Consider the following 27,507-nt stretch of genomic DNA (forward strand, 5'->3'; position numbering starts at 1 on the left):
GAAGTAACACAAAATACTTTTCATCAATACACTGATTGGAATGATAAAAAAGATATATATTTTGAACCTAAACAAGAGTTTAATATATTATATAAGCCAAAACACATTTTAGAAATTTTCATCAAATAATATGAAGCCATCTGTGCGATGGCTGTGTAATTTAAATGAAAGATGCGCATTTGAAATTAAGGAACTTGTGATAACGAAGAGTAATTTGATTTAATATGGGTGAACGATGGAAATCAGGATTATCGAGAATGAAATTACAAGAAGATGAGGACAAAATAGGCCAAGAATATGATGAAAACAAGGAGCGGACTTGTAAAGGAAGACAGAGCCAAAATATCATAATATTTCCTATATCAGGAATATTATGAATAATCAAAGAATTAAATAAGTTAAAACAAGATATAGGGAATAAAATTGAATGGGAATTAAATGACTAAGTCAAGTAATTAGATGCTATTAAGAGCTGTGTTATTCTGGTCAACAACATGTCCCAAATAAAAATAAGTCCTCTTCCACAACTAAAGACTCAACATCAAAACTCATGCTTTGCTACAGAGAATGATTTTGTCGTTTCAGTTCAATGCAACTATGGACGTAAGGATAATGTGCCACTATGAAAGTTTGGTGAACAGTGGATGAGATGATCTTTGCGACCGGAAGAGTTGGTGTAGTTGATGCCCACCATTGGAGAATTAGGGGTGATAGCATTTTCACCCACTGCATACTCACACAATCAATACACACATGCAAAAATATGTATTATATATAATTAAAACATTTATTATACATGCAAAAGATAAAAAATAATACGAATCAATAGCATTAATAGCAATTTTCTACTAATACCATACAAATAAATCTACTAATCATAACATAAAAAACATACTAATCATAAAAACATTCCTGACAATTAAAATGAATGTAAAATAAGAGAAATATATAAATGAGCCAGTGCTAGACTTGGAAAATAAAGTTTCCAAATATTGCTAATAAATAAATGCAAACAATTGGTACTCCTATGAGAGGTACCTTGCTGTGTGATAGAAATCATGTCCTAAATTGATAATATGCGACCCAGAAAATATGATGGAATGGCAGATGGAGGGCAGGGCTGTGTGTTGATTTAACAGTATTATTAGGTGGCATTCACTGCGTAAAACTCTTATGTGAATCTAAGTTTGATTTATCTTGTAATTTCTGTTTGGCCACTGTCAGAATGTATTTCAAATTAGCACTACTCTAAACTGAACTCGGTAAGAGGGAAAAAATCCCCCATAGGCTGTTACCAAAAAGTCCAATGATATGGTAGGCGGCAGAATAGGAGTAGGGATTCCAAATGGCTAATCAAGGTGAGTGACTCTACACACTGAGTGAACAATGTCCGTTAAATGAAATCCAAGGATAAAAAGTGAAGAAGAGAGAAGTGGAGAGGAAGGGTAAAAAGCAGTGAAGGAATGAAGGAATATCAGTAATCAGTATCACAAGTGAGTATCAATTTCACAGGAGGACCCCATGAAATTGATATTCACTTGTGAGAAAAATATTAATTTCTTCTTCATTGATAACTCACAGGAATTTAAATGCTGTCGAATTTTGCTGCTAGTAGATTTGAGTAATTACTTTGAAATAAATGAGTTCTCCTAATTCTGACCAGTGTTCTTGGACTAAACTACTATAAAAATACAAGCTTTAAAAATTGGCATAGTACTTCTACAGGGAAAAAGAATAAATCAACTCACTTCCCTTGACAAATGATATTAATGCGGTGGACTCTTCATTTCGTGAAAATATAAGGAAGATGAGGAAGAATAAGTCAGCGGGACAGGGCAAAATATCAATTGATGTTCTAAAAACGGGCAATACTGCAATAGCTCTGTAACTACATCATCTATTCTATATAACTTTGAATAAAAATGTTTTTCCAAGAGCAAAAATTACACCTAATTTCAAGAAAGGAAATAAATTGATAGCTAGATACAATTATAATATGGGCATTAACGGAAGTGAGAGCATGTATGTTATTTTTCTAATAAAAAGAACAGACATCGGAATATTTCACATAGCCATAAAAGAAAAAACTTACAGGTCCTGATATATCCTATCCTGGAATACTCATCCCAAGTATGGTACCCATATGAGGTAGGCCATATTAAAAAGCTAGAAAAAGTGTAATAAAAGGCAGTTATTCTGTATGCATGAAAGTTCGGGTAGTGTAACAGATATCTTGGATATGGGAGTGTGCAAAATTATAGAAAGAGCAGGTTTGTTGCAATGTAAAGAATAGTTATAAATGACAAAGCATGGGAATATTTAATTAAGGAAATAGGAAAGTTTTAAAAGATAAAATGGCAGCTATTAAAATAAGAATGCAAAAAACAAATAGGAATAAATTTTTGTTTATAAATAGAAGTATTGTTGAGTGGAATCAGTTAACAGGAGGGTTTTTTCAGCACCTCCCAACAAACGTAAGGGGTTGGGTAGCCAGTGGACAAAGGATTGATTGATAAACTTTACAATCACTGTGAGAGATTATGGATTGAAAGTGATATGACTGGTGGGAAGTTCGACGAAGAAAGTATGTAAAGTTCGATGGTGCATGATTTTGGACAGGGTGGGATACTGGACAGTGCATTGCTGAGCCATGTGCAATAGTAATGGCTTTGCATTTGCTTTGACTATTATGTAGCGGCTTAGTTTTGATTTTTTCATTAATGCTCATATTGGTTTCAGTTTGATTGTGATGCTTGGGATTTGTGAGCCACCTGGCACTATCCGCATATTTTTTTAATATAACAAATAATAATTGACAGTACAAAAGTGAGCTGAACTTGCAACTTTCTTTCCAAATATATAGCAAGCTCAGAGATTGGCAGGACTATTAATACAAAATTTTAATTTTGGTGTTCAAGTTTCATCACTATTCTTCGTCAAAATGCAATCCATATCACTTGAAAAACCCAAAAACAATGTAAATCTACTCTCCCCAATGACATCTTTATTTGAAAAGAAATATGAAGGGATGAACATATTGTAATAGCACCCGACGAGCTATAATTGAGACATTGTTGAAAGGTACAAAGAGTTTTAAAATGGGATTAAAATGAAAATCCTAAAAAAGCAAGTATTTTTCAAAACAGGAGAAAATGCAAGTGACCACGCATACACTGAGGGTAATACAGGGTTGCCGTTAAAGGACATTGGACTTATTGGGGTGTAGTGCTATTCCTTAAGTTTCCTAACGTGGAGGGGGGGAGGTCTAGGAAGAATCTTAACTAAGGTTTATTATTGCATTATTTTTGTCACCATTTTTGTAGAAAACTCTCTTGTATGCATTTTAATTTGCTCAGTTGACACCTAAAAATTTAATTTATGGGATGGTGACTATCTAGTACATGTATATCCTATTGCATGTTCACCCTTTCTGTAATTTTCCAAATTTACTGCTATAGAGGTTTTCATTCTTAGTTACAACTGTTCCTTTCTGAAGCTCTATCAGCAATACTCATATGCACCTAGAAGTACTTCAATTTGATGAAGTGCTTTGTGTGCAGCAGCCAGACGTCAATATTCTTCTATTCATTTATCAGAAAACATAATTCTCTAATGTACTCTTTTAATGTGCTTAGCAACTATAAAGTCAGAATTATATTGATTACTTCCACTGCAAAATGGAATAATAAGTTAAATTCAGCATTATCATTAGCTATCAAAATGTTTAGGTAGAATTTCATTTCAGTTTTTATTATTTTATGAATTACAATAAATATCACTACACTACTCAGCATATCAACCTTAGATTTTTTCTAGCAACAAGCCCGTTTTCAAGGAAAAATTGGAATAAAATATTATTTGCAAAGAAAATTTGCTTTTTAAGTAGTTTGTTTTCATTTGGCTTTATTTAACTCAAATAGTCTTTTCATAACCATTTTAAACTTAATTAATTTGAAACTTTTTATACTACATCTAAATCGTTAAACTTCATGCTGTGTTTAGTCGCCAAAAAGCATGTATATAAAAGGTAAATACCATATTTTCCCATCAATAACGCGCACCTTCTGCATAACTGGACCCAGAACTTTGTAGCCATCATGTATTTGTATAGATACCGCGTGCCCAGGGCTTTATAGTTATCTTGAACGTGTATAGAGGCTGTGCATCTGTATATACATATACTATATACATGCACGTAAAAATTATATATAGTGTGTGTAAACATAGGTCTATGTTTGAATTTTTTCAATTTTCATTACATATTCATTTTTTCAATCATCTGAACATTTTTGTGTAGATAACACCCACGTTATCAATGGGAAAATACAGTATTTCATTTTTGCAAATTTTATTTTAAATCATTAACACTGAAAATTGAATTTTATATGATTGATTGATTATAAAGGTCGAAATTGAATTTAAGTTTTCTTCAACCAAAACAGAAATCTATTTTTACTTAACAATATGCAGTAATGATGTATAAAATCTATGATCTGTCATCATTATGATCTGATTCTTAGTTTATAACTATTTATTTAAAAACAAACTCAGCCCAATAATTCACAAATTGACTAATTTCCCAGATCGAACTTGACTAGGCATTGAGTAAAAGTTAATTCAGATGCGGTAAAAAAGTTTAAAATATAGAGTTTGGCCTTTTACTCAATGATATCTACCTTGATATCTAATACAGATGTTGGGAAGGCAATGAATAATTTAAAGGAAATAATAAAAGATTATAAACAGAGAAAGGATATGTATTCTTCGTGTTTGTAGATGGCATTGCACTGGTTACTAGTAAAGAAAGAAGTTCTGACAATGGCACTAATAGCCAGCATGGATTAGGGGATTTAGAGAAATCTAACTCCAGGTGAATTGAATACAATCATTCAATGGCTTGTAGCCATCTCAAGGAGGATCTTTTAAATGAGAGTTGGGAAAGACACCAGAGGAAGTGGAAGACTTTTATTATTTGGACAGGTAGGATCATATTCTCGGAAAGAAGTATTCTATCTAAATCTATTCTACTACCTAGGGTAAATCGTCCTATCATAGACATAAGGCTGTGATTCCTTGAAAGATATGAAGTGGAATCTATGGATGGCGGAAGAAGCAGAAAAAAGAATATTCGTGGCGGATAGAAATGTGATGCATAAAAAGAATGGTGGGAGTAACAAATCAAGTACTTTGAAATGTGGGTGAAGAGAGAAGCTTATGGGGGACACTTACAGGGAGTAAAATTGATAGGACATTTCCTGAGGCAAGATAGTTCACTGAAGACAATAATTGGAGCAAGCATATTAAGGGGAAGAATAGCATAGTTAGACCTAGGATAAACAATGAGAAGCAGGGGATGGAAAATGACAGTGCAAGGAGCTGTAAGGGAATGAAGAGTGACTCAGAGCTGCTACTAATCAATCCTTGGACTCTCTAACTTGTATGATTCATTATAATTTCTGTCACAATTTATATTAGCATTAAATAAGTTATTTTTCAACTGCTTGACTGTGGATGCTCAAGTTGTATTTGCTGAAGCATCTGGAATGTTGCATTCTTCCTAAGCTGCACGCAAAACTTGACGGCGTATCGCTGTTCAAGCGGACGTTACATCGCGCCGCGGTAACTAAGCCGAAATACAAGCTTCACGTGGAGGCACGTCTTAACGCTCAGACTGCTCGGAGCAAACTTGCGACTGGCTGCGTTGGAAAATAGTAATGATGGAATTGTATTATAAGTGTGTCAGCGTTTGGGCTACTGAGTCTCGCTGATCGGGGCTATCTCGTTGACGTTACAGCTGACCCGTCTCCAGCTGCGTCTCCACAGACTCAGGTAAACATCACAGACGCTTGGGGCATGAAAAATGTGCAATTGGACACCAGCCAGTGAAGTGCTTCGTAGCGATATTCCGTGCAGGTTTAACTTCAATTGGTAATTGCAAACGCGATGACGGGAAATGCGCTTATTTGAATTCAGTTAATAGCTAATTAGCGTTCTCCATATAAAGGCTTTGTAATTCTACAAAAATATTAAAAATGTGTGGATTTATGTTCTAAAAATAAAAAGGACACTAGATGATGATATAAGTAGACGTTCACGTTTGGAGCAGCATTTTATAAATTCGCTTTAGGGCATCACAAGAACAACTTCCTCATTCCTTAAAGTAAATATACCACTGTCTATATGGATAATCCCTTTTTCCCTCTCGATATATTGCACAATTGAATATTTTCTCCTGACAAATCTAGTTATATCTAGTTGGTGATAACCATACCAAAGCGCTCTCTCCCATGTCGAGGCTATATGACATGCACTGTTACGCCAATTCCAATGGCTTTCGTCTGCACACGCGCCAGTCTGATACGCCACGGTCGAGCCTCAACTGGGTATCATTGAGTGTGTCGACGGACCTGTTGGACTAGGGTTCAAGCCCCTTGTCGTTCCCTCTCCTCCTCGGCATTACGGGGATGAGTCGGTGGCGCGTTTTGACCGAACGGCTAGGCCTCGATCAAGTCTGCCGAACAATTTGCAGGACTTTAAACACACTTTACATTTGGATTTTGTACGAATCGTTTACAGCAACCGGGTTCGAATGGGATTTGCTCATGCCCGAATGCGGCAGGTTTCACGTGGCATTATGTAAACTCGGGTGAAAGGACCCCGTCTCAATTTAACCTACGCGAAGCCGTACTTGAACCTCAATTGCACCTAAAGGCAAAATCGTAGGTTAAACAGTTATTTCAAAGAAGAGGCAAGCAAGCGAGGAACGAGAGGAAACCGAAAAGCAGACACTGTCGCTTATTAAGGAGACGAGGGTCGGCGGGATCGCTCCACCCCTCTCCGTTCGACCTTTCTACTGCCAAGCCCTAACTGGACGGCGAAAAGGAAGAGGAGAACATTGCGAGCGAAACTACTTTCATCTATTCCCCTCATTTTAGTGTGATCTACCGTCAGATTATTCGCACCACCGAGACTATATATTTGTAATACACACTACCCTCATCCTGGTTGCTTCACCTATTTTAATTCTTACCGTTGATAGCACAACACACGAACGCGATAATACAGAAGTCAATCTCGATCGCGTTCTTCAATGAAGGATACTGATGATTACGGAAAGAATATCCGGCAAAGAGAAAGCGTACATTTCGGGGAAAACTACTGGAAGACGTATCCCACACTAAACTACCTCAACACCGAGAGCATTAAGGCAGCACCTTCTAAGCATGGGGTGGAACTGGATCCAAAAAATGGGGTTAGGTGTCTAATCATTCAATGAAGATGTACATATAGCATATTGCTGTTTTTTAGTCCTTTAAAAATTCCATTTTCAATCATTCGATAGATGTTAGTAAAAATTTTACCAGTAAATTGCCATGATGAAGAGCCTGTAACGTGCTAGTCTAGATGATTCTGTCTACGTTCTTCAAATCCGCTTAGACCATGTTAAAATTACTGAAGTTTTACCCGCACCTCGCATACAATTTAATTAGAATTTTAAAATGCACATACTTATTTTATCAACTTCTTTTTGAAAACTGATAATAACTAATGACAAAGTAGTACAATTAGTTAGGGGTACAATTTACTCACCGATGTCCATTCCTCTGTACTTAACATTCGAATCACTCGTGAAGGCTCTTTCGGGCAAAACCTGGGAAAAGGAAGAACAAAAACTAGATCAAATAATAATTGAGCTCTCATACACATCGCTAAAATGTTTTCCCCACACGTTCAGAATGTCTATTCCCAGTTCTCGAACTGTTGAAGACATAATCTGATATGCACTTACCTTTGCATTGCTTCGCAAGGGGAATTCAGTCCTTCCTGCTCTCAACGTCTTACAGGAAGCGCGTTAACCGGTTGAGTGAGTGTTTCAATCGCCAGGCGAGAGGAGGCGATGCGGGCTAACATCACCGCCCCTCCACAATTCTGTCTCCCGGGTGAGGGTGCAATGCGGTAGGGGTATTTGTTCTCGGGAGTCGGATAGGATACGACCATCCTTGAGCCCCAAAGGATCCATGGGTGACGATTGCACGCCTTTCGAAAATTCTAATGGCTCCACGCCGGCAGCCGAGGTCGCCGTTCTAGTCCTTACGATTCTGAGTCAGGTGAGGGCGGGCTCTGAAGCACTGAACTGCATTGCACTAAAGCGGGCTCAGAGCAAGTGCAGGAAGAATCAAACAACTAGGTGAAGGAGCCGAGACATTTCAAGAAATGGCGGGAATGGAAAATAGTAAAAATGTGGAATTGCAACGAATGGCAAAGGGATGCAGTGGGCTACATGGGATTAATATGTATTAAAATAAGAAATAATGAATTGATTAATTTTTCTGTGGTTATAATTTACCTAAAAATTTCCCATTTACTACGACAGAGCTACAACAGAAACATCACAACCATTCTTCAAATGTCTCACATTTGAATAAGCGTCAATGTTTTCCTGGTATACATGTAATTTGATGTGTAATTCAGAGAAAGATGCTGATGGTGCAAGACTTGTAAAATCATGTCTATTCATAATTAAACAGAGCTTTAGACCATCTCCTTACTTATTAAACATCACTCGTTAGTTTCATCCCTAATTACCACTCTTCATACCAAGAGACCCTTTAATTAGTGGTGATAAACTATTTTATCTTACTTATTGAGCGAGAATATGCTAGGGTTACTTGAAGTTTTTTATAAATGAGTCACATGCTAATTCAGGCCTTAAAATTTATCGTGGCTTAAGTTGTTGTTTATTGTAATTATGGGATTCATAGCATTTTGAACTAAGATATAATAGTTTCCCTTAGGCCCTCATGGAAACAAAGCAGGCCCACTTCATGAGGGTAAAAATGTTTCATCACCAAGCATGATTTTCAAAATATACATTTCTGGAATTTATTTTTAAAGGAGCCAACTTTAATATCTCATGGTCCTTGCTGATTCCACAATGCAATGCGGCAGAAAGAATTTCCAAATGAACAGTAATGCCATTGATTCACAGAGTAATTTCTTCGTGAACTCTATTTGTTCCAAAATTCATTATATCTAATTAAATACATTGTGCACCGTGGTCTTAACACGCTGTTTCTGCATGACCGCTGAGAGATGACGTCACAGGCAAACATGGATTGAAACATCCTTGAGCACTTTGTTCTTATTAATCATGTGTTAAGATACATTATTTAATTAATAAAAACCTCACGACTAACTTTTCATCGTGCATCAAAGGCAAAACCTCAAATGGGTGCATGAGAAAAGGAGTGGTTGTAGTTTCTCCTTACCAATTTTGAAGTTCAATTGAAACTTTCTTCCAAAACTCTCTTTAATAGATTCATTGCTCACTATCGCTAAACCTACGACTTGCTTTGTTAATTGCCATAGACATCATCAAAACTCTGCTGTGGAATTCCGATGTGACACCCAAACTTATTATAGGTAATCTACCAGTTATGGCTTTGGATGGATACAATTACCAAATAAATATCTTGTCTATCCTAAAAAATCACTGCCTTTCCAGCAAAATCACCCTTCCTCGGCAATCTTATCTTATCTTTAACCTTATGTGTTTTGTTATAATAACCCATTCTTTCCGAATGACCTCATTCGTGTTCTGTTCATCTGTTTTTAAGTTTCCCTTTCAATCCCTCGTCCCTCTCCGCGGGGGGAAATTCCTGCTACCTGCAACGTTGGGTCGAATTCCCTTCCTTTTACTGTCTCTTTGGGGGGTTGAGTGTTTTGTGGTGCATTTTCATGTGGTAGTGATGTTTCACATTCTTGCTTGTTGTGTCCTGGCTTGCGTGTTTTAGGATGGCTTTCGTGCTGTATCCTGGGGTGCAGTTTTTTGTTGTTTGGCGGTGTATGTGTTTGCATGAGTATTGGATGGAGGGAGTTTTGCATGAGTGTGTGCGCTGCTGGGGTGTAATTTTCCGTGTTGTTTTTTGATTGTGGTATTTTTCGTTTTTACGGTTGGTGACCTAACACCCCCCGCCACACGCCCTTGCGGCGGCTTGCGGGGTATTATGTAGATGTAGATGAATCTTTCCATATCCTCGCACTGGTTATGGAAGAGTATTATGCATTATTAATGAGAAGCTAGAGACAGAAATTGCAAAAAAGCAACTGCATTTGAAGATGAAGAAAGTGCTTTTCCATTTGGACAACTTACCAGCTCGCACTTCGGTGGTCACCATGGTTAAAATTCACGAATTGTACTTGGTTGACCTTTCAATGTGTTCACCAGATCTGATCTCCAGCGACCTTTTCTTGACTCCTCACCTTAATGCTTTGCTTGGTGGACTGATTTTCACCAGACAAGGAGGTGATATCATGTATAATATAACACCTAATTTGCAGATAAAGATGTCGACTACTGTTTGGGAGGATAAAAGTTTATTGATTTAAAAAGAGACATTTTTGAAAAATAAAATTGAAAAAATGTCTAGTTTATTTGTTAGGTCAGAAACACTTAGATCTCCTCACTTACGTATCAGTCAAAATGATTGAGGTAGTGCATGCCCAACAGTAGGCCCATGGATAAACCTTTCAAGTAAAACCATCTTTAACTGATAATGACTCTACTTACTGAAATTCCACTTCACAGATATATATTATGAAAGCTAAATTTTTCCACTGATGAATTAACACGAGGTTTTATATAATAAATAGGTGATAGATAATTTTTTTATTATTTTAAATTAATTTAATGCATGTGAACTTCTGCAAATTGTTCATACAAATTCAATAAAATAATCTTATTTCCAAGATATTTTTTAGTACTTATTGAATTTGGATTGAAAGGATGAGTCTCATCACAAATACTGGGATCTGTAAGATATAATAGGCCTTGAACATAAGGTTTCTGTCCATTTTCAAATAACAGAATTGTTGTTTGGTGTGCACTTTCAATTTCAAGGAAAAAGGTTATCTAGTTAATGAGAATTGCCAAGTACTTTGTGAATGCTATTGAAGATACGATTCTTGTCAAAAACAGTGGGCCTTGAATCCTATACTAGGGCATCAGCATAGAGGTAAACCTTTTCATATGCAAATAGAAGTGAAATGCTTAGTGTATCCTTTCATTTCCAAGAAAAAAATGTACTAGTTTAGCAGTTGTATCCTAGTTCTTTGCGAATTCCGACTGAAAGATGACTATGGTTATATACTATGGTCATGTACTAATGGCCCCGGTCCTATAATAAGCCATAATCATAGAGTTTGCACACAATGACCTAGTTTAGAAGATATTAACTTACCATTTCTGACTTCTGATTGAAAAGATGGCTATAGTCACTAACAGTCACTATATAACAGGCATAAGCAGCTGGGAAATTGTTCTTGCAGGATTTGGTGTGAATGATGGGCGGTATGAGCTGTAGCACCATCCTGTTGAAACCAAAAGGCTTCTATGTCATATTCCTCACAATACTCTTCAATTTTGGGGAGTAAAAAGTTCTCCAGCATTTCACAAGCGCGCAGAGTTCACAGTAACAGTTGAACTTTATGATTCAAAAAAGTAAGGCCCAGTAATGCCAATGGAGGACCAACGCACCAAACTGCCACTTTGGGACTATGAAGAGGTGAAGTCAATTGAAGTTCGCGAAGGTTGTCAGTTGCCCAGTAACAAAATTTTTGCATATTTACTGATCAGGAAAGGTGAAAATGTGATTCATTGCTAGACTACAGAATACTGCTGGGTTGTATTGAAAGCATCTGTACATTTCACCCAGTCTTCTGAACTCAATTCTTGAACAACCATCACCTTGAAGGGGTGTAACTGAATGTTAGAGTGTAAAATTTGCTTTAATTCTGGGCAATATTCCAAGAGCAGCAGCATGTTTTTGTGCAGATTGCAATGGAGACTATTCATTAGATGCTATCACTGCCACGATGTTTTCAGGTGTCCACAAACTTTTAGGTCACTCAGCTAGCTTTCTAGGAAGTGCAGATTCTGCCAACCATACACTAACGATCCATTTCCTAATCGTTATAGCATAAGGAACCTTGTCATGATGAGCCAAACAAAACCACCTACAAAAAGCCCTTAGTGTCGCCACCACACTATCATTGTTTTTAAAGAATGTCTCTAAGACAAAGCCTCAATACTCAGCAGCCCACTGCATGGTGACTACTGAAATTGGCATCATATACCCCAGCTTATGCCTCTACTCCCACCTGCACAGTCTTCAGTAATTTTTTGTAGCTAAGGAGTTCATTATGCTCCACCCTGAAAACAAACCACTGAACTTTTCAGATGAATTTGTTACTTTGAGATGTGTATAGAAATGTATATATATATATATATATATATATATATATATATATATATATATATATATATATATGTATGCATAAAAATATAAAGATATATGTTTTTATACCTGTATATACACATATATGTATATATACAGGGTCGCACCCAAAAGTGGTACGACTGATTTTTTTACAAGATTTTATTGACGATAAACTTACATCGACTTAATAATCTTCAAAGTATGCTCCTTGAGCTGCTACACACTTAGTTTAACGTTGCTCTCATTCCCCGTACGCCCACTGGAAATTTTCTTTGGGGATGCCGTTGATGACCCTCGTCGAAGCCTCTTGAACGGCCTTTATCAAGTCAAAACGTCGTCCCTTGAGCTGTCTTTTCATCAGGGGGAAGAAGAAGAAGTCCGGTGATGCCAGATCAGGAGAATAGGGCGGGTGCGGCAACATGGCAACGCCGTATTTGGCCAGGAACTGCCTGACGACGAGCGTGCCATGGCACGGCTCGTTGTCATGATGAAGCACCCAGCAGTTTGCGATGGCCGGTCGGACTCTTTTCACGGGTTCTCGGAGGCAGATGAGCACCTGCACGTAAAAGTTCGCATTCACAGTCTCCCCTGGTGGGACAAACTCCTTGTGAACCACTCCATGACGGTCGAAAAATCCAATCAACATCGTTTTGATTTTTCATTTGCTCATGCGAGCCTTTTTTGGACGCGGAAGTGTGCCATTCCGCGGATTGTCTTTTAGTTTCGGGGTCATATTTAAAAACCCATGTTTCATCGCCAGTTATCACATTGTCCAAACAATTTTCATCTCGGCGCAAATTGGCTTCTCCGGAAATGCGCACACGCGTTTCCTGTTGGTCGACACTCAGAATTTTCGGCACCATCTTGGTGCACACCTTGCCCATGACCAAATCCTGTGAAATAATGCGTTGGACATTGGATGCAGACAGACCCAACTGGTCTGCAATTTCTTCACTGGTTAAGCATCGGTCTGTGTTCAGCAGTGTCCTGTCCACATTCGTGTCGGTTCTTGCCGCCGATGGCCGTCCGGAGCGATGGTCGTCTTCAACGAGCTCCCTACCCTCTTTCAACAACTTGTGCCACTCAAATACTGTGGAACGGCTTAAGGCAGTGTCCCCATAAGCCTGCTTGATCATATCGAGGGTCTCAGTTGCCGTCTTCCCGAGTTTCGCACAAAACTTCAGGGAATAACGTTGCTCTAAATTCAGATTCATTTTGTTTTTCGACGCGAACAAAAAACTTCCTTCACTAAAAACGGTGTCCTCACTCAACGACAGCCCGCAGGCGACTGAGGTTGGTGTTGGTCTGTTGCTAAGAGCCCCCTCCACCTTACCCTGCCAGGCAGACCCCCCTCGACCGCTCCGTTCGCGCCAGAGAAAATCAGTCCTACCACTTTTGGGTGCGACCCTGTATATATATAAAATATATATACATCTAAAAGTAACAAATTTATACTACAAAATCAAAGATGGAAATATGATCTTGGAATGTCAATGACATGGAACACCAAAGGACTTCTTCGAACAGCCAAGGCTAAATTATTTTAGAAGAGATCTCTCCGAGTACTAAAATAAGAAATAAAGAATCAAATTATATTATTTGCTGCAGGAAATTTCAGAAAATGACAATAGTAACTAGATTTCAAATGATAACTTCTGGGCAATCATGGGGGCCTGGAAATGTAGTGGAAATTCAATTCATCCAATCATTGATGGGAAAACATTCCCATCATGCTACCAGTGGTAAAATAGTGACAATCTTATGGCAAAATTGAATGTAAATGTACATTACCATAAGATTACCTTCTACTTAATATTTTAAATAGGTGAATAAATTATAAGATTTAATAAAGCACTCAATATATTAGAAAATACCACTGCAAAACAAGAATGATATTGTTGAAGAAAACTTGTAAACGAGATACATATTGCTCAGTTGAAGTGGTATGCAATTTTTTATGATTGATTTCCACTTGCCTTTATTACTGCTGCCTTCTGTACTTAAATTTGTGATGAGTATGGGAAAATGCACATCCATTCTTTTCAATTATGTAAGCTACATGCTTCTTTTATTACTACTTTTCATTCAAGTATATTTCAACTTCCTTCAGTTAGCCCTGGCCATAAATGTAAACAACTTTCAACCAGCACCATTGAGTCACCTGATGTAAATGGTTTGATGCTGAACATGTAAACCATCAGAAGTATATTTGTCAATTAGAATATATATATCACAGCAAATATTATAACAGGATTTCTTTCTTTCACTGTGGTTCTACATTTTTCCCATGCCGCTTATGAAAGTGTGCTAATACTCCTAATTGTATCTAAATACAATGTAAATATGAACATACATACATACATAGATTAATTGCTGAGCAGATAAGATCTTAAAATAAATATCTTAAGTTCCCTGTTTATGTATTCAAATGCATGACGTAATATATAGTTTTAAGAGTCATGCCCAAGTGTGTCAAATAATACACACATAAAGAGGTCATTTCAAAAAAAAATTATTCATATTTTTAAGATTTTACCAAAACGTCCAAATCTTGATTTTTGCTCTCACTGGTGAACAGAGATGAATATGTTCTCCTGGTATAACTGTTCTGAAGTATATCATTACTTAGTCATTTTTAATTACCCCAATAGTCGTCAACTTATGGTTATTGCTGGATAACATACTATATGCATAGACAAGCCAAACTATTAGAATATTTTATTTTGAGCCATGTATCCCTAAATAAACTATTAACCTTGCTAACCTATAGGGTCAACAATTTCCTCATTTTTATTAAGGGATGGAAATTCCCTTTACAATCAATTTCATTTAGCATATCATCATAATCCTATATCATTTACCTTAGATATGCAACAGGCACCTAGGCAAAGAGAAATTTAGATAAAATGTCACATAACTCTTTAAAACACAAATGAGACCTTTCACATATTAGACTCACAAAAACCTGCCTTGAAACAAGCATGGAGTTTATTCGACTAACAAAGGTCTAAAGTGGGGGCTATACACTTATTATACTAAGAGTTTACAAGAGCCGGTTGAAATCTGTCCACTTAGTACTTTTTCATCAGATACAAAAAAGAACGGAAAAGGATGATTAGAAACTAAGCATTTTAAATAATGACTATAAAATTTGCTGCAGGACCATAATTTATATAACTTGCAATAGTCAATATCATCCAAGCAATTCCCTGAACTCTAAAAAATCATCAAGCACTCTAACGATTGGATACACTTAAAATTAAGACATTGATAAATATGTCAAATAAATTTTTAAAATTGATTGTTACAAAAATTTAATTTATGCTATTTCATGGTGAACTCTTGATTACACATAATAATAAAACACATGTCATATGTAACAAAACATCACAGCTGAAAATTGTCATAACCTGGGCATCCAGCTGTTGAAAGAAACAATAATCATCATTCATTTTAATGCAATGCCTCATTCTTTGGATAATCATTTTCCCAGGAAAATTGTACAAATTTTGGTGCTATTTTAGGCTTACTGTTCTTTTACAAATGGATAACTCGAAAATAAAATCACTTCCCAGAGGGAGTAAATACTTCATAATCCACAACGGCAAAATGGTAATCGCCCATTAGAATACTGCTGGAAGCATGCTCTCCATCATACGAGTGAGGCAAGTTAGAATAACTCTCCATGTTTGTGTTGCAGTTCCCAGCAATGAACAGGTCTGCCCCTGCACCAAAAATAGGTCCACAGCTGTAAAATAAGGAAAGTTTGGAGGCTCAACCAAGAGAGAGAGAGTAAAGTCACAGTTTTCAATGAGAAGGTATATAGAAGTTTTTATCTGTATTGACCTTGCCCACATACACTCTTGATTCCTGTCTTACAGAACTCTTATAAAAAGCAAATTATTCAAGAATTAGTTTTTCAACTATTGAAATAAATCACCCTTAAACTTATCAATGAAATCGGTTATCTGAAACTTTTAGGAATAATGTCTCTTTTTGTAGACGATACCTCTTCTATGGCCGTTTAACCAAAAAAGAATTATATGCTAGCATGACAAGTGATCTGAATATTTTAGATGGTCGGTTCAATACTGATAAATCAACAATTAATATTTATAAAACTAGTAATAAACTTCTTCATAAACCAGCAAATAAACTTAGTACATTAAACCCCTTCACACTTGGAGGAACTACAATTAAGGCAGTTAACTATGTTAAATATTATGATTTATATGTTGATCCAATTTGATCACAGTAAAACCACATTATTAACTCTAAAAATTAAATTATGCTTGCAATAAATGTAATATGTTGACTGCGGGATATTATTCTAAGATGAATAGCCAAAAAGTATTTATTCACCACTAATTGATACCCCATTTATGCTAAATGATTAATATGATTAACATTTGGGAATGGGATTAACATCTTATCAGTATCCCAAAGAATAACCCTTAATTTTTCTGTTTTGTTTGAATGAAGTGACTCGATGGTGTACATCACATTAGTCAACTCATTCTAATAAGATTTTCACTCATTTTATCTCAATACTTCTTATGGAAAGGGTCACATTTTGTGGAAATCTAAGACATTACATATTCTTATAATAAAATTAATGATGGAGTAAACTTTTCCAGAGATTAAATGCCTATGGTATATAAGAAATACAGACACTTTAGGATTCTTAAATAACATCATCTTATCAAGTTCATTACTAAATTTGTTTTACCAATTACATTCATGGGCCACAATGGTGGGCCAATGGGCCAACCCTGGTCATGGCATATGATTTTTACACGCTGAAATTGTTGCATTACATTCATGGCATTTGGTCCGAATGCATGGTACCATATTTTCCCATCAATAACACCCACCCAGAACTTTGTAGTTATCATGAATTTGTATAGATAAAACATGCCCAGAGCCAGGTGACTGAAATTAATTCTAAACAACAGAAGGATAAAAAAATAAACAATATTGAAAGCCATCACAATATGCCGCCTTATTGCCTTTTGGCTATGATTCGTAAGTCGAAACGAGACATAGGTTTGTGTACCTTATCATTTGCTATATAAATTAAATTTCAGGAAATCAAAGATAAAAAAAAGAGAATGAATGAAATGGAATTTTATTATTTGTTTGCTTTACTTTGCTAGTATTGGCGCTCAGCTGTTCTATAGACACCCTCCAAGAAATATGAAAGTGCCGCCTACATGGTGATTGTTTCAAACCTGGCTTGAGTTAAGCTTTTTTAATTTAGAATTTCCTCAAGGAAATTACCCACGGAGAAGAAAATAGCATACAGCGATGTTTAAACTAGAAGTCATCAATTTCACGAAAGAAAAAGGAAACCGCAAGAATGCCAGGATTTATCCATTAATAAATCTTTAAAATCAAAGTAATGTTCTAGTTGGGAAAAGTGGATGATGTCCAGAATGAAAGACTACACAGATTCGGGAAGGATTAAAAGAGTGTCTTATGAAGAAAAATAAGCCGGTGGATCCTGGAAAGTTGGAGTGTCAGAGTGACTTGTGTAAAAAATGGATTTGCAAAAGCTTTAGGCATTATTTCAACGCCAGTGCTAGAAGATGAGGAAGAATTAACTTCGCAGAGCAAACTCGGTGATGTGCCTGAAGAGATAATAAATGCACTTAATTTATTTAATAGTGATTCAGGTAACGAATTTCTGGAATTTGAGTGATCTACCTATACTATCATATATTTATACGTACAGGTATGTGTATATAGTATGACGTACTTTACGTATACGTGAAGTACTATGTATTAGAATAAAGAAGTACTACGTATTAGATTAAATGAAGTATAGAAATTATGTATCTTCTTTTTCTCATGGACTTATGACATGAAATAACTGTAAATGTAGCTGATCTGTATAAAATAGAATGTAATTAGAAAGGCATGCTTCCAGACTAATTTATTTTGGCGAGATTCTTCTTTGAATTATTGTGTGCATAGGTATGTAAATGTTTGGATTTTTTCAATTTTCATTACATTACGCACACTGTCATTTTTCGGATTGTCTGAACAGTTTTGTATAGATAATGCGTACATTATCAATGGGAAAATATGGTAAAAATAGCCAAACAAATATTTTTGTGGAATTTCTGAGGTTTTTACAAACAAAGTGTTCTGTCATCTGAAGGAACACTTTTTTACTTTTACAGATATAAATTGTTTCCAGCATAAAGCAAACAAAAAATATAGAAAAAACACTACGGCTATAAACTACTGAAAATCTATTTTGGTGGTAACTTTAAATTTTACATGGTTTCAATGAACTAACAAAACAAAATGTGAGTAAGTTTTCAAAATCAATTTATAGCATACGTATAACAAATTACCAACCGTAGGCAATTAACCCTCATGCAATTAAAAGATTAAAACATCCTCTAGGATGATTACTGTAATAGATGGAGGTATAATGTGCCTGGTATATTTTATGCATTGAAGGAAAAATATCTGTTGAATTCACAACACTAAATGACTAAAAATGAAGCATTTACTGGAAATACAGAAAAGAAACAACTTACTCAGGATGATAACAAATGGCGAACATCTTCTTCACTATGCTGTACTTGGTTGGGGGGATGTCCAACCCATTCACAAGGGTAAAAAGGAAAGCCTTTTCAGATGACACATAATGCCCTTTTGGCGTTGTTTTTCCCCATGGTACATCACTAAAACCTCCACAGATCTCACCCCTTGCTCCCTAGAAAAGAAAAATGTAATGTTTAAAATACAATCCATTAAGGTGAGTCTTGAACCTTCAGCAAAGAAGAATATGCCCTCACCACACAGATAACATAAGTAGGAGATATTCCATCACAGTGCCTGTGAAAAGCCTCGGCTGAATAGCCCTGGGTAGACGCTCTGTAGACCAATCTCCATCCCTGCTTAGGTACTCCAAACCAGTTGTTGAGAATTCTCTGGTATGATGCCTTCTCCTAAAATTGATTGCAAGAGTAAAAGAGTCATACCAATGGCATCAAAAAATTCTTCTTGTTATGACTGTATACATATTTAAAAGTGAAATACAGTTACTTCCAGATTATGCCCCATTAAATAATTCAACAACAAATAGCCTCTCATAATGTGCACTTAGCTAGCCTTTACGCTGGATAAATTGTTAGAGCAATTACCTGAGCATACCCAAAACCAGGCTCAAGATGCAAGCCACAGAAATAATTTCAAATTTATCCATCACATCATCTTTGCTTTAAAGCCTTAGGCTTTTTTCCCCTGACATTTTTTTATGATCTCCCTAACCCACATACACTTCAGTATCATCTGGTTATGAACATGATGGGAAGGAAGGGTTGAGATGCACATTAATGTGGATTAATATTAATCTAACAAGATTATATTATAAACAATATTGTAGTCATAAAATACACTGTAATCATGCAGAGTTAAAGAGACAGAAAAATAACCAGCAACATCCCTGAAGCACTGACCGACAAGAAAATATGCACTGTCTTTAATACCATGGTAATGCTAAAGTGAAAAGTCGGCATATGGAACTTTATCCCCTTCAACCCAAAGACTTACCCAAAATTGAAAGAAAATAATTCTTAATTTTGAATATTTTATTCAAGAACATTTTCTCCATGCAATAAATAAATCAATAATAAGCAAAAAATAAATTACTCACGTAAACTAAAAGGCTTTCTAGTCAATTGAATGTATACATACTTGTACTAAGATTTGTGAGCCAGGAAAAAGCTTTATTGATGCTCTTGGCTGCAGTCTTTTATCCTCTGACCTTTCTCGAAATTTGTTTGGAAGAGCAGCATACCTATACCTTTCAAGTGAGAGCTCCATTGGTACAGCACCTGTTGGCTCTACCTCTTCGGCAAATACTTGACTATCTAAAACATAGAAAGCAACCACAGTAAAACCTCAAAAATTGAAAATCACTCAGCTAACACTTGTAAAAATGGCTATTTTAACAATTCAGTGGTTACGGCTTGATTATAGAGTTAAAAAACAATGATATGATTTTGTTTCACTTTCTCAGCTTTGTAAACTATTATTTTACTGCTGAAAAAAGTAGCACAGGTACTCAGTTAACTTTCAACCACACAGGAAAAGTGAATACTTTACCATAGTCTATGGCCAAAAACACTTTAGCCACTCCTATTAATAATAGCAATAATACATTTGTCTGTGGACTTTTTCCTAAGCAAATAATGGACATGAGAAGGTAAATAAGGGTAAACAACATAATAATAAACGAAAGCAGATATACACACCACAATTTCAAAAATATTAATTTTTGAATTCAAGTTTATTCAGTAGAAAGCTAAACAAATTTCTTGTGACTAGATAGCTTAGATTCAAATTTAACCTTAGCAGCCCGCTAAACAGGTAGCATTATACCCAGAGATTTAGATCCCCAAGCATTATGCATCCTTACCAATTGATCGTGTACATTTTTAGAAGATCTTATGTCATTGTAGGTATTCTACTGGTAGGGGTAAGTTTTGGATATACACAAGCTGGCAAATATTCTTCTAGATAATCCTACTTTATCTCTGTACACTTCCTACTATCAATGCCATTCAACAGCCCTATCCTATTTCTGCCTCTTCCTCACTTGCTTAACATTCTCCCCTTTATCACAGTCTTCAACATTCCATTAGCATTCAATATTCGTTGCATTCATTTTTCCTCTCTCCTTATGATTTCTCCCAGCAATCCTCTCTCCCCCCTCACCATATCTAGCACCTCATTCGTTTTCCTTTCCGTCCACTTCACTTTCTCCACACATTTCAAAAGCCTCCAATCTATGCCTATCATCCTGCTTCAATGACCATGTTTCTATTACTTACATAACTACGTTCCATATCAAAGTTTTCACAAGCCTTTTCACATCCTTGTCATCAACTATTAAAACTACAATTCTTCTCCTTACGTCCCAACTACTTTGACTGTGTTGGTCCAAAACACTTCCAAGATATCTAAACTGTTCCACCTGCTGCAGTTTCTGCCCTCCTATTTTAATGCTAAGCTTAGCCTTTGCCTTTCTGGAAAATCGCATTACCTTTGTTTTATTTGGATTTCCCATTCACTCAGCAATACTTGCACCCCTTGGCTGACTGACAAACTAGAGAACAAACTTAACTGATTTTACAAATTTCCTGCTGACTTTCATAACTATCTCCAGTTCTTCCCATGCCTCTTGAATCATTTCCTCCACATATACGTTGAATAGCACCAGTGAAAACTGACAACCCTGCCTTACACTTCTTCCTAACACTGCCTATCCGGACTTCCCTTTCCCCAATCACACCTGAGTTACGGATTAGCCTCCTACCCCTTCAATCTCTTCATATTTTCTGAAAGATACTCATTACCTTTCCCCAATTCACTTTATCAACTGTCTTTTCGAAATCTACAAAACAGGCAACTTTGTCTTGATTGCACTCTATATTCTTCTTGATTAGTGATCTCATTACTGCAACGGCATCATGTGTGCCTCTCCCCTTCCTCAACCAAAACTGATCATCCCCTAAGTCATCATTTTCCCTGCTCTCCATCCTTTTGTTGATGAGCCTGAGAACAACTTAAGCTGTGTGGGATATCAAACTTACATTGTTCTGTAGTCGTCACATGATGTAGCCTTCACCTTTTTTGGAATAGGAACCAACACTGATCTCACCAAGCCACCCAGCCAGATTCCTTCCTCATACATAATACGAATCAATTCATATAGCCTCTTCCTCCCACATTTTCCTAAACCATTTAGTAGTTCCGCAGGAATGTTGTCTACCCCCACGCCCTTATTAAATCCCTTTAAATCCCCACGCTCCCTTAAAGCCCTTTCCATTTTATCGTCGCGTATGCCTAGACCTAAGCTATCTTCCACTACGTCATATTCCTTTTCTATGTCTAGACTTGTTTGCCTAAGTTCTTAACCATGCAGTTCCTCTATATATTCCTTCCATCCCTCTTGGATATTTTCTAGTTCAACTATTATCTTATTCGACTCATCTCTAACTGATAACACCGACTTTCCTCAGTACTTCCCCATTGTTTTAACTTTCTTGTATAGAGCAATTCTGTGAGCAGAATTTTTCAACGTGAAGAAGTGATGTAGGCAGTTTATGGCTATTTAGAGGAGGAGCAAGACAGTTCTTATTACAGAAAGGATATCGGGCTTCGGACTAATTGAACATCGCTGGGAAAAGTGCATAGAGCTGAAAGGAGATTATGTACAAAAATAAATACATTTTTTTCCAAAATTTTTATTTATTCTTTGTTGGGTCGGGTACTTCTGGGACCATCCTCGTACAAACACACACAAAAAATTGGACAGTACCGACCTATGGCCAGTTTTTACACTGTACCTGTATTTGCATTTCTATCATAACCATATGTTTCAATATACTGGATTAGTGTTTGGTGATATAGAAGTAACTTCACCAGATGCTTTTGGAAATTCTTTTTTGCAACCACTTCGTCCAGTTATTGAATTAATTTTCAAGCATATAAGGTGAGTTAAAAGTAAACTATGCAACAATGAATACGCTTTCTCATAATGAATCTCAGTGAAATCGACCAATTCAGGGTTAAAAGAAAAATGCATAAAAAGCCAACCTCTTATTTACCCACTTGCTTAAGCACAGAGCCTGACAATGAGGGGCCCAGGTCAAGGTGATTAGGACTTCTGAGAAATGCCTCCCAACCATTAGCCTCTAATGAAGTCTTTTTTACAAATGGGACTCTAGGGTTTTTCACAATTTTCCATCAATTTGATTGAATATCCCATTTACACAGTAGCCTTGTATCTTTTCTTTAGCAGGTGGTGAATATTTGATTAATCATCAATTGCAAGTTTTTTTTACATAGTAGAGCAACAGCTTATATTTTTTTGAAAGGCTACTGGTGGTTTTCATTTTTTAACCCACAGATTTTTGAAGTTAGCAACTTAGTATGAACTTCTGGTAATGTTGACGACTATGGGAAAACAGATATTGAGATAGCAGTGATAAGTGAACTAGAAATACTCAAAGCTACCATCAAAGGGCTTGAGACTACAGCTATGAGACCAGTTATTAAAATTCATTATGTCACAAAAGGCTATAATGTTTTGATCAGTATATTTCATTTACAAGGAAAATGACCATAGAATTAATGACCTTTTTTTGACAGATATTAGATGGATATCATAAAAAACAGCTTGAGAATGATCACTCATTTTCAGTGGTTCACGAGCACAAATGTTGATAGGTTAAAAGATACGAAATAATTACATTATATTTGGGACACTTGAAGAAAATTTGTTTTAAAATTGTCTGTATGATTATGTACATGTTTTCAATTGGGAACTAGATTCAGACTCAATGAGAAATGAGAAGTGTGAAAAACAAATGGGAACAACACTTGGACTAATAACAAAACACCTATGGTTTTGTACATTGAATGACAGATGCCAGCAGGTAAATAACCAGCCAAGCAAAAAAATTGCCTTAAATTTTTTTTGTGTATTGGAAATATGGAATTTCACTCATTCACATAGGATTGCTAGAAGAGTTAATTTTCAATCAGAATACTTATATATAATTCGAAACATTTTAAAAATGGTACCAAGACCAATGAAATACTTATGGTTTTCTTCTGTTAAATAAATAAAGGTACACAGCGTTTTATATATTACTTGTTGAAGTTCTTTAACAAATGCTCACCTATAAGTAATAACCTCACATGATTTATGACCCCAGCTAAGTGCTGACAAACTCTAGCTCGTTCCTCCTCTGCCCAATGGGGTGTAGGCTGCGTGACACCTGCCTGATACTTGGCCCAATTAAGCACTGCTCTCCATACATCTTCCTCATCTAATGAGAGCTAATATATAAGAAATGATAAAAAAAAACAATTTTATGCCAAGGAAAAAGATGAAAATATTAACATTATGAAGTTCATATCAATTTGAATAACAATCAAATAATTCAGATGCCTCTTCATTTAAAACAAAAAAATCATGTTCATTTCAAGCACTGCTCACCCATCCAGCCTGAAAAAAATTAGGGAATTTTCGCCCCCATGACAACTAACCTTGAAAATGTCATTAAGTGCCTTTCCACAGAGGAAATATCTTATGAGAGATAGATCGAGATAAGAGATTTTAAGGTGTGCAAAATGTAACACACACAGAACTCATATACATAGTTACTATTGGTACCAGTTGATATGGTATTACATATGATCATAATCAAGCACTTGCAATACAAATTAAGTTCAAAGTGGCAAAAAGTAATCCCATTGAAATAGTGAAAAACGATGACTCATAGAGTTAAAATCCAAGGAATTCATGCGTGCTGCCAGAATGCTATGTTAGGTACCTCAATATTACGGATGATTTTAACACTTTGAACTGCCAGCATGAGGTTTAATGAATATTAAATCAGGAAATTACCTTTTGTCTTTCTTTACAATGTTGTTTTAAAACACCTTCCGGCCTATGCCATCGCCAATGGTACAATGACAAAGTCATTGAAATTCGAGTTGCACATAACTTCGAAATTGGACGACTTTGTCACTAGAAAATACCAAATTATTACATTTACCATGAATGAAAGAGATGTTCAAAAGCATACTCTTCCCGAGGCCGTTATTGTTACAAAATTCTTACTTTCATAAGCGGTAAAAATATTTAGGCAATGCATCAAAACGTGTCCAACTTAGTAGAGAAACCCACACATTTTTATTACTAAATTTTCGCTGTGGTAACTTTAGAATTTTCATTTAGTGTTACGGTGTCTTGAGAGAAATAGAGAATTTTTTGTAAGAGGTTGACTAGTGTTTTAATACCCTTTTGAATCATAAGTATGTTAGGACAGACAAGACATTTCCGAATATCCATGGGTGGTAAATAATCACTTCAGCCTTTTCCACTTAAAATTGGCCAATGAAGTGTGCTGTAGTTCTTCAAGTGATCCTTCGTAAGCAATCTTACAGCTATATTATTTAATTGGAACACGTCATTTGAAGAGCTTCAAGTATTTCACAGTTATATTCTCTTCCACACAGTTCACAAATTAAATAAGACAATTGGTGTTATTTTAAGCACATTGTAATATATAATTCTTTGTAAAAAATATTATACTGATAAAGACAATATTAACTATTTCTAGACATTACAGCATAAATTTGTTTAACGTTTTTACTTAATAGGACATAACAGTTACATCGTTCGACAATTGTTGCTTTTAAAACGTTGACAGCTGTGCGTTTAAGAAGAATTGAAGCATATAACTAGAAATTGAGTTTACTTACATGGTCTGAAGATATCAATTTTACGAGGGCGTCTTTGGGTAGGTTCAGGAATGAATTGGTCTTGACACACTCAAGCGCGTTTTCACCGATGTAAGAGATACACCTGTCAACAAATGACTTCGCACCTTTCCCTCCTGAAATTGAAATCGATGCAAAATTTTCTAGCGTCACACAATCTAATACACACTACTAATAAAACCTATTCAGCAGATTTAATTTCGAATAAAACACTATAAATTGTTTAAACTGTATATTTATACACTTGGCGCCATGAATTGACATACATAATCATAAAAATGTAATACTTTTACAATTTGAATTAGTACAATCTAGCTTGTTCCATAAAATATGTTCTCCAAGTCCAATCAAAGCAATCACTGAAGGTTGAACTGATGGATTTCACAAATTCAATGAAATTGTTTTGAATACGATGAACTTGGGAGTTGTAATCTTGCTTGCTCCACAAGAGATCTCACTTCAACGAAGGAAATAATGCAATGATTCACAAACAACAGCCGCCAGTTCACAAAACACTGTTGAAAATGCATGCATCGACTGTTCACCAAATAAACTAGTTCAAAGTTTAATCGTTATACTCCATTCACATGGCTAACGTTGGCGGTTGTTGAGGATTGACATTTTGAATAAGGGTTATATTATCTCCTTTCAACATTATCCTCCCCAATGACTTCCGCTGCTTCGTTTTCAGATGATATTCCTCACCATCGTCCAGAACCAGATTCATGTATTCGTCAAACCCCACTATGTGACCTTCAATTCTAAGGTTCACGTTTTCGTACAGCCAAACTTGCACACGAGACCGGTTTTGTAGATAACGAAAAATAAGGTTGATGGGTTGCACCATCACCTTTTGAACTTTTTGCGGACCTTTGTAAGACATTTTGAAAAGTCTTATGTACTACCTTCTCAAAGAAATACAAAGGAAAACTTAATTGAGCACCTTGCACAACACACTTCTCAATGGCGGCGTCTTTTCAATGTGAAACGAAGCTCACGTTCGCCACGCCATCTATAAAATTGACTGACGAGAAGCGAAGGCCGCGAATTTTAAACACGGAAAAGATCGCCTCCGATTTCCAAACGTAATAAGTGTTCTCATTACGTGCCAAATTGTATGTAACTTTAGAGTGAGAATAAATTGACTGAATAAAAATTTTTAGGTTCAAGTTTTAATCAGAAAAATAGGAAGTACTGCATTAATTAATATTTGCTCTGACTTAACATTTACTGCTTTGATTGACTTACCAAATCATTATTGACAATACATACTCTTCACTTTCTACGCAGAAAAACTGGCCCAAGGAGTTAATATACAATAAATTGAACACTTATAGTTCATTTAGTAGGTATTATGGAGTCAGAAATAAAAAATGATTTTTCCATATGCAAATTAAAATGTGGGCAATATTAATTATTCCTTCTTGGTGTGACCAAGGACCAATGGTAGGCGCAGGGATAAAAAACTATGCAATAGTATTAGGTGGCCAAAAAAAATAAGGAGAAGCTCAAAACTGTCGAATTTGAATCACTTTCTCAAAGACAACTATAATTTAAGGTCTACAATTTCAAAGAGGGTGCCAAAAGTTATTTTCTGTTCCCTTCAATTTTCATATCAAGATCGTAAGGTTGATCCAAATTGACCATTTTCGCCAGAGATGGCTATGAAAATTCGAGCAGGAAATTTTCACTGCCCAGACACTACAACGAGGAAGTATGTGTGAGATTTATTCACAGAGAGGATCTACTAATGAAATTTCTCCATGAACTAAATTCCTTCTCCTCCATCTGCTTCATCTCCACCGTCTCTCAAAATCAAATACTTTTCTGGTTACAGACATCCATTTAGATGAAAAAACCACATTGATACATCAGTTCTCATCTAGCCTACCAAAAAGCAACTTCACCCGCA

General features: G+C 36.0%; 2 protein-coding genes across 2 annotated transcripts in view; both read right to left on the bottom strand.

The window, feature by feature from the left end:
• Nucleotides 1-15,658: 15,658 nt before the first annotated feature.
• Nucleotides 15,659-27,507, bottom strand: part of LOC139694562 (kelch-like protein diablo) — a 239,628-nt gene continuing 227,779 nt past the window's right edge. Inside the window, exons 4-9 of the mRNA XM_071593064.1 lie at nt 25,578-25,711; nt 23,987-24,146; nt 19,992-20,167; nt 19,091-19,243; nt 18,830-19,008; nt 15,659-16,026 (exon numbers count right to left, since the gene is read on the bottom strand). Of these exons, the coding sequence (XP_071449165.1) occupies nt 15,843-16,026; nt 18,830-19,008; nt 19,091-19,243; nt 19,992-20,167; nt 23,987-24,146; nt 25,578-25,711 (986 nt within the window). The 3' untranslated portion in view covers nt 15,659-15,842. The remainder of the gene's footprint in view (nt 16,027-18,829; nt 19,009-19,090; nt 19,244-19,991; nt 20,168-23,986; nt 24,147-25,577; nt 25,712-27,507) is intronic.
• SmE (Small ribonucleoprotein particle protein SmE) lies at nt 25,821-26,573 on the bottom strand. The gene has a single exon (XM_071593063.1). It carries the CDS (start codon nt 26,476-26,478, stop codon nt 26,179-26,181), a length of 300 nt encoding a protein of 99 aa, XP_071449164.1. The 5' UTR covers nt 26,479-26,573; the 3' UTR covers nt 25,821-26,178.

The sequence above is a fragment of the Hetaerina americana genome, unplaced genomic scaffold, assembly GCF_022747635.1.
Source record: "Hetaerina americana unplaced genomic scaffold, ioHetAmer1.1.p SCAF_50, whole genome shotgun sequence".
Taxonomy (NCBI): Eukaryota; Metazoa; Arthropoda; class Insecta; order Odonata; family Calopterygidae; genus Hetaerina; species Hetaerina americana.

Bases quoted from the DNA above. Each gene is read 5' to 3' on its own strand.
- SmE (XM_071593063.1), bottom strand. From the start codon at position 26,478: ATGTCTTACAAAGGTCCGCAAAAAGTTCAAAAGGTGATGGTGCAACCC.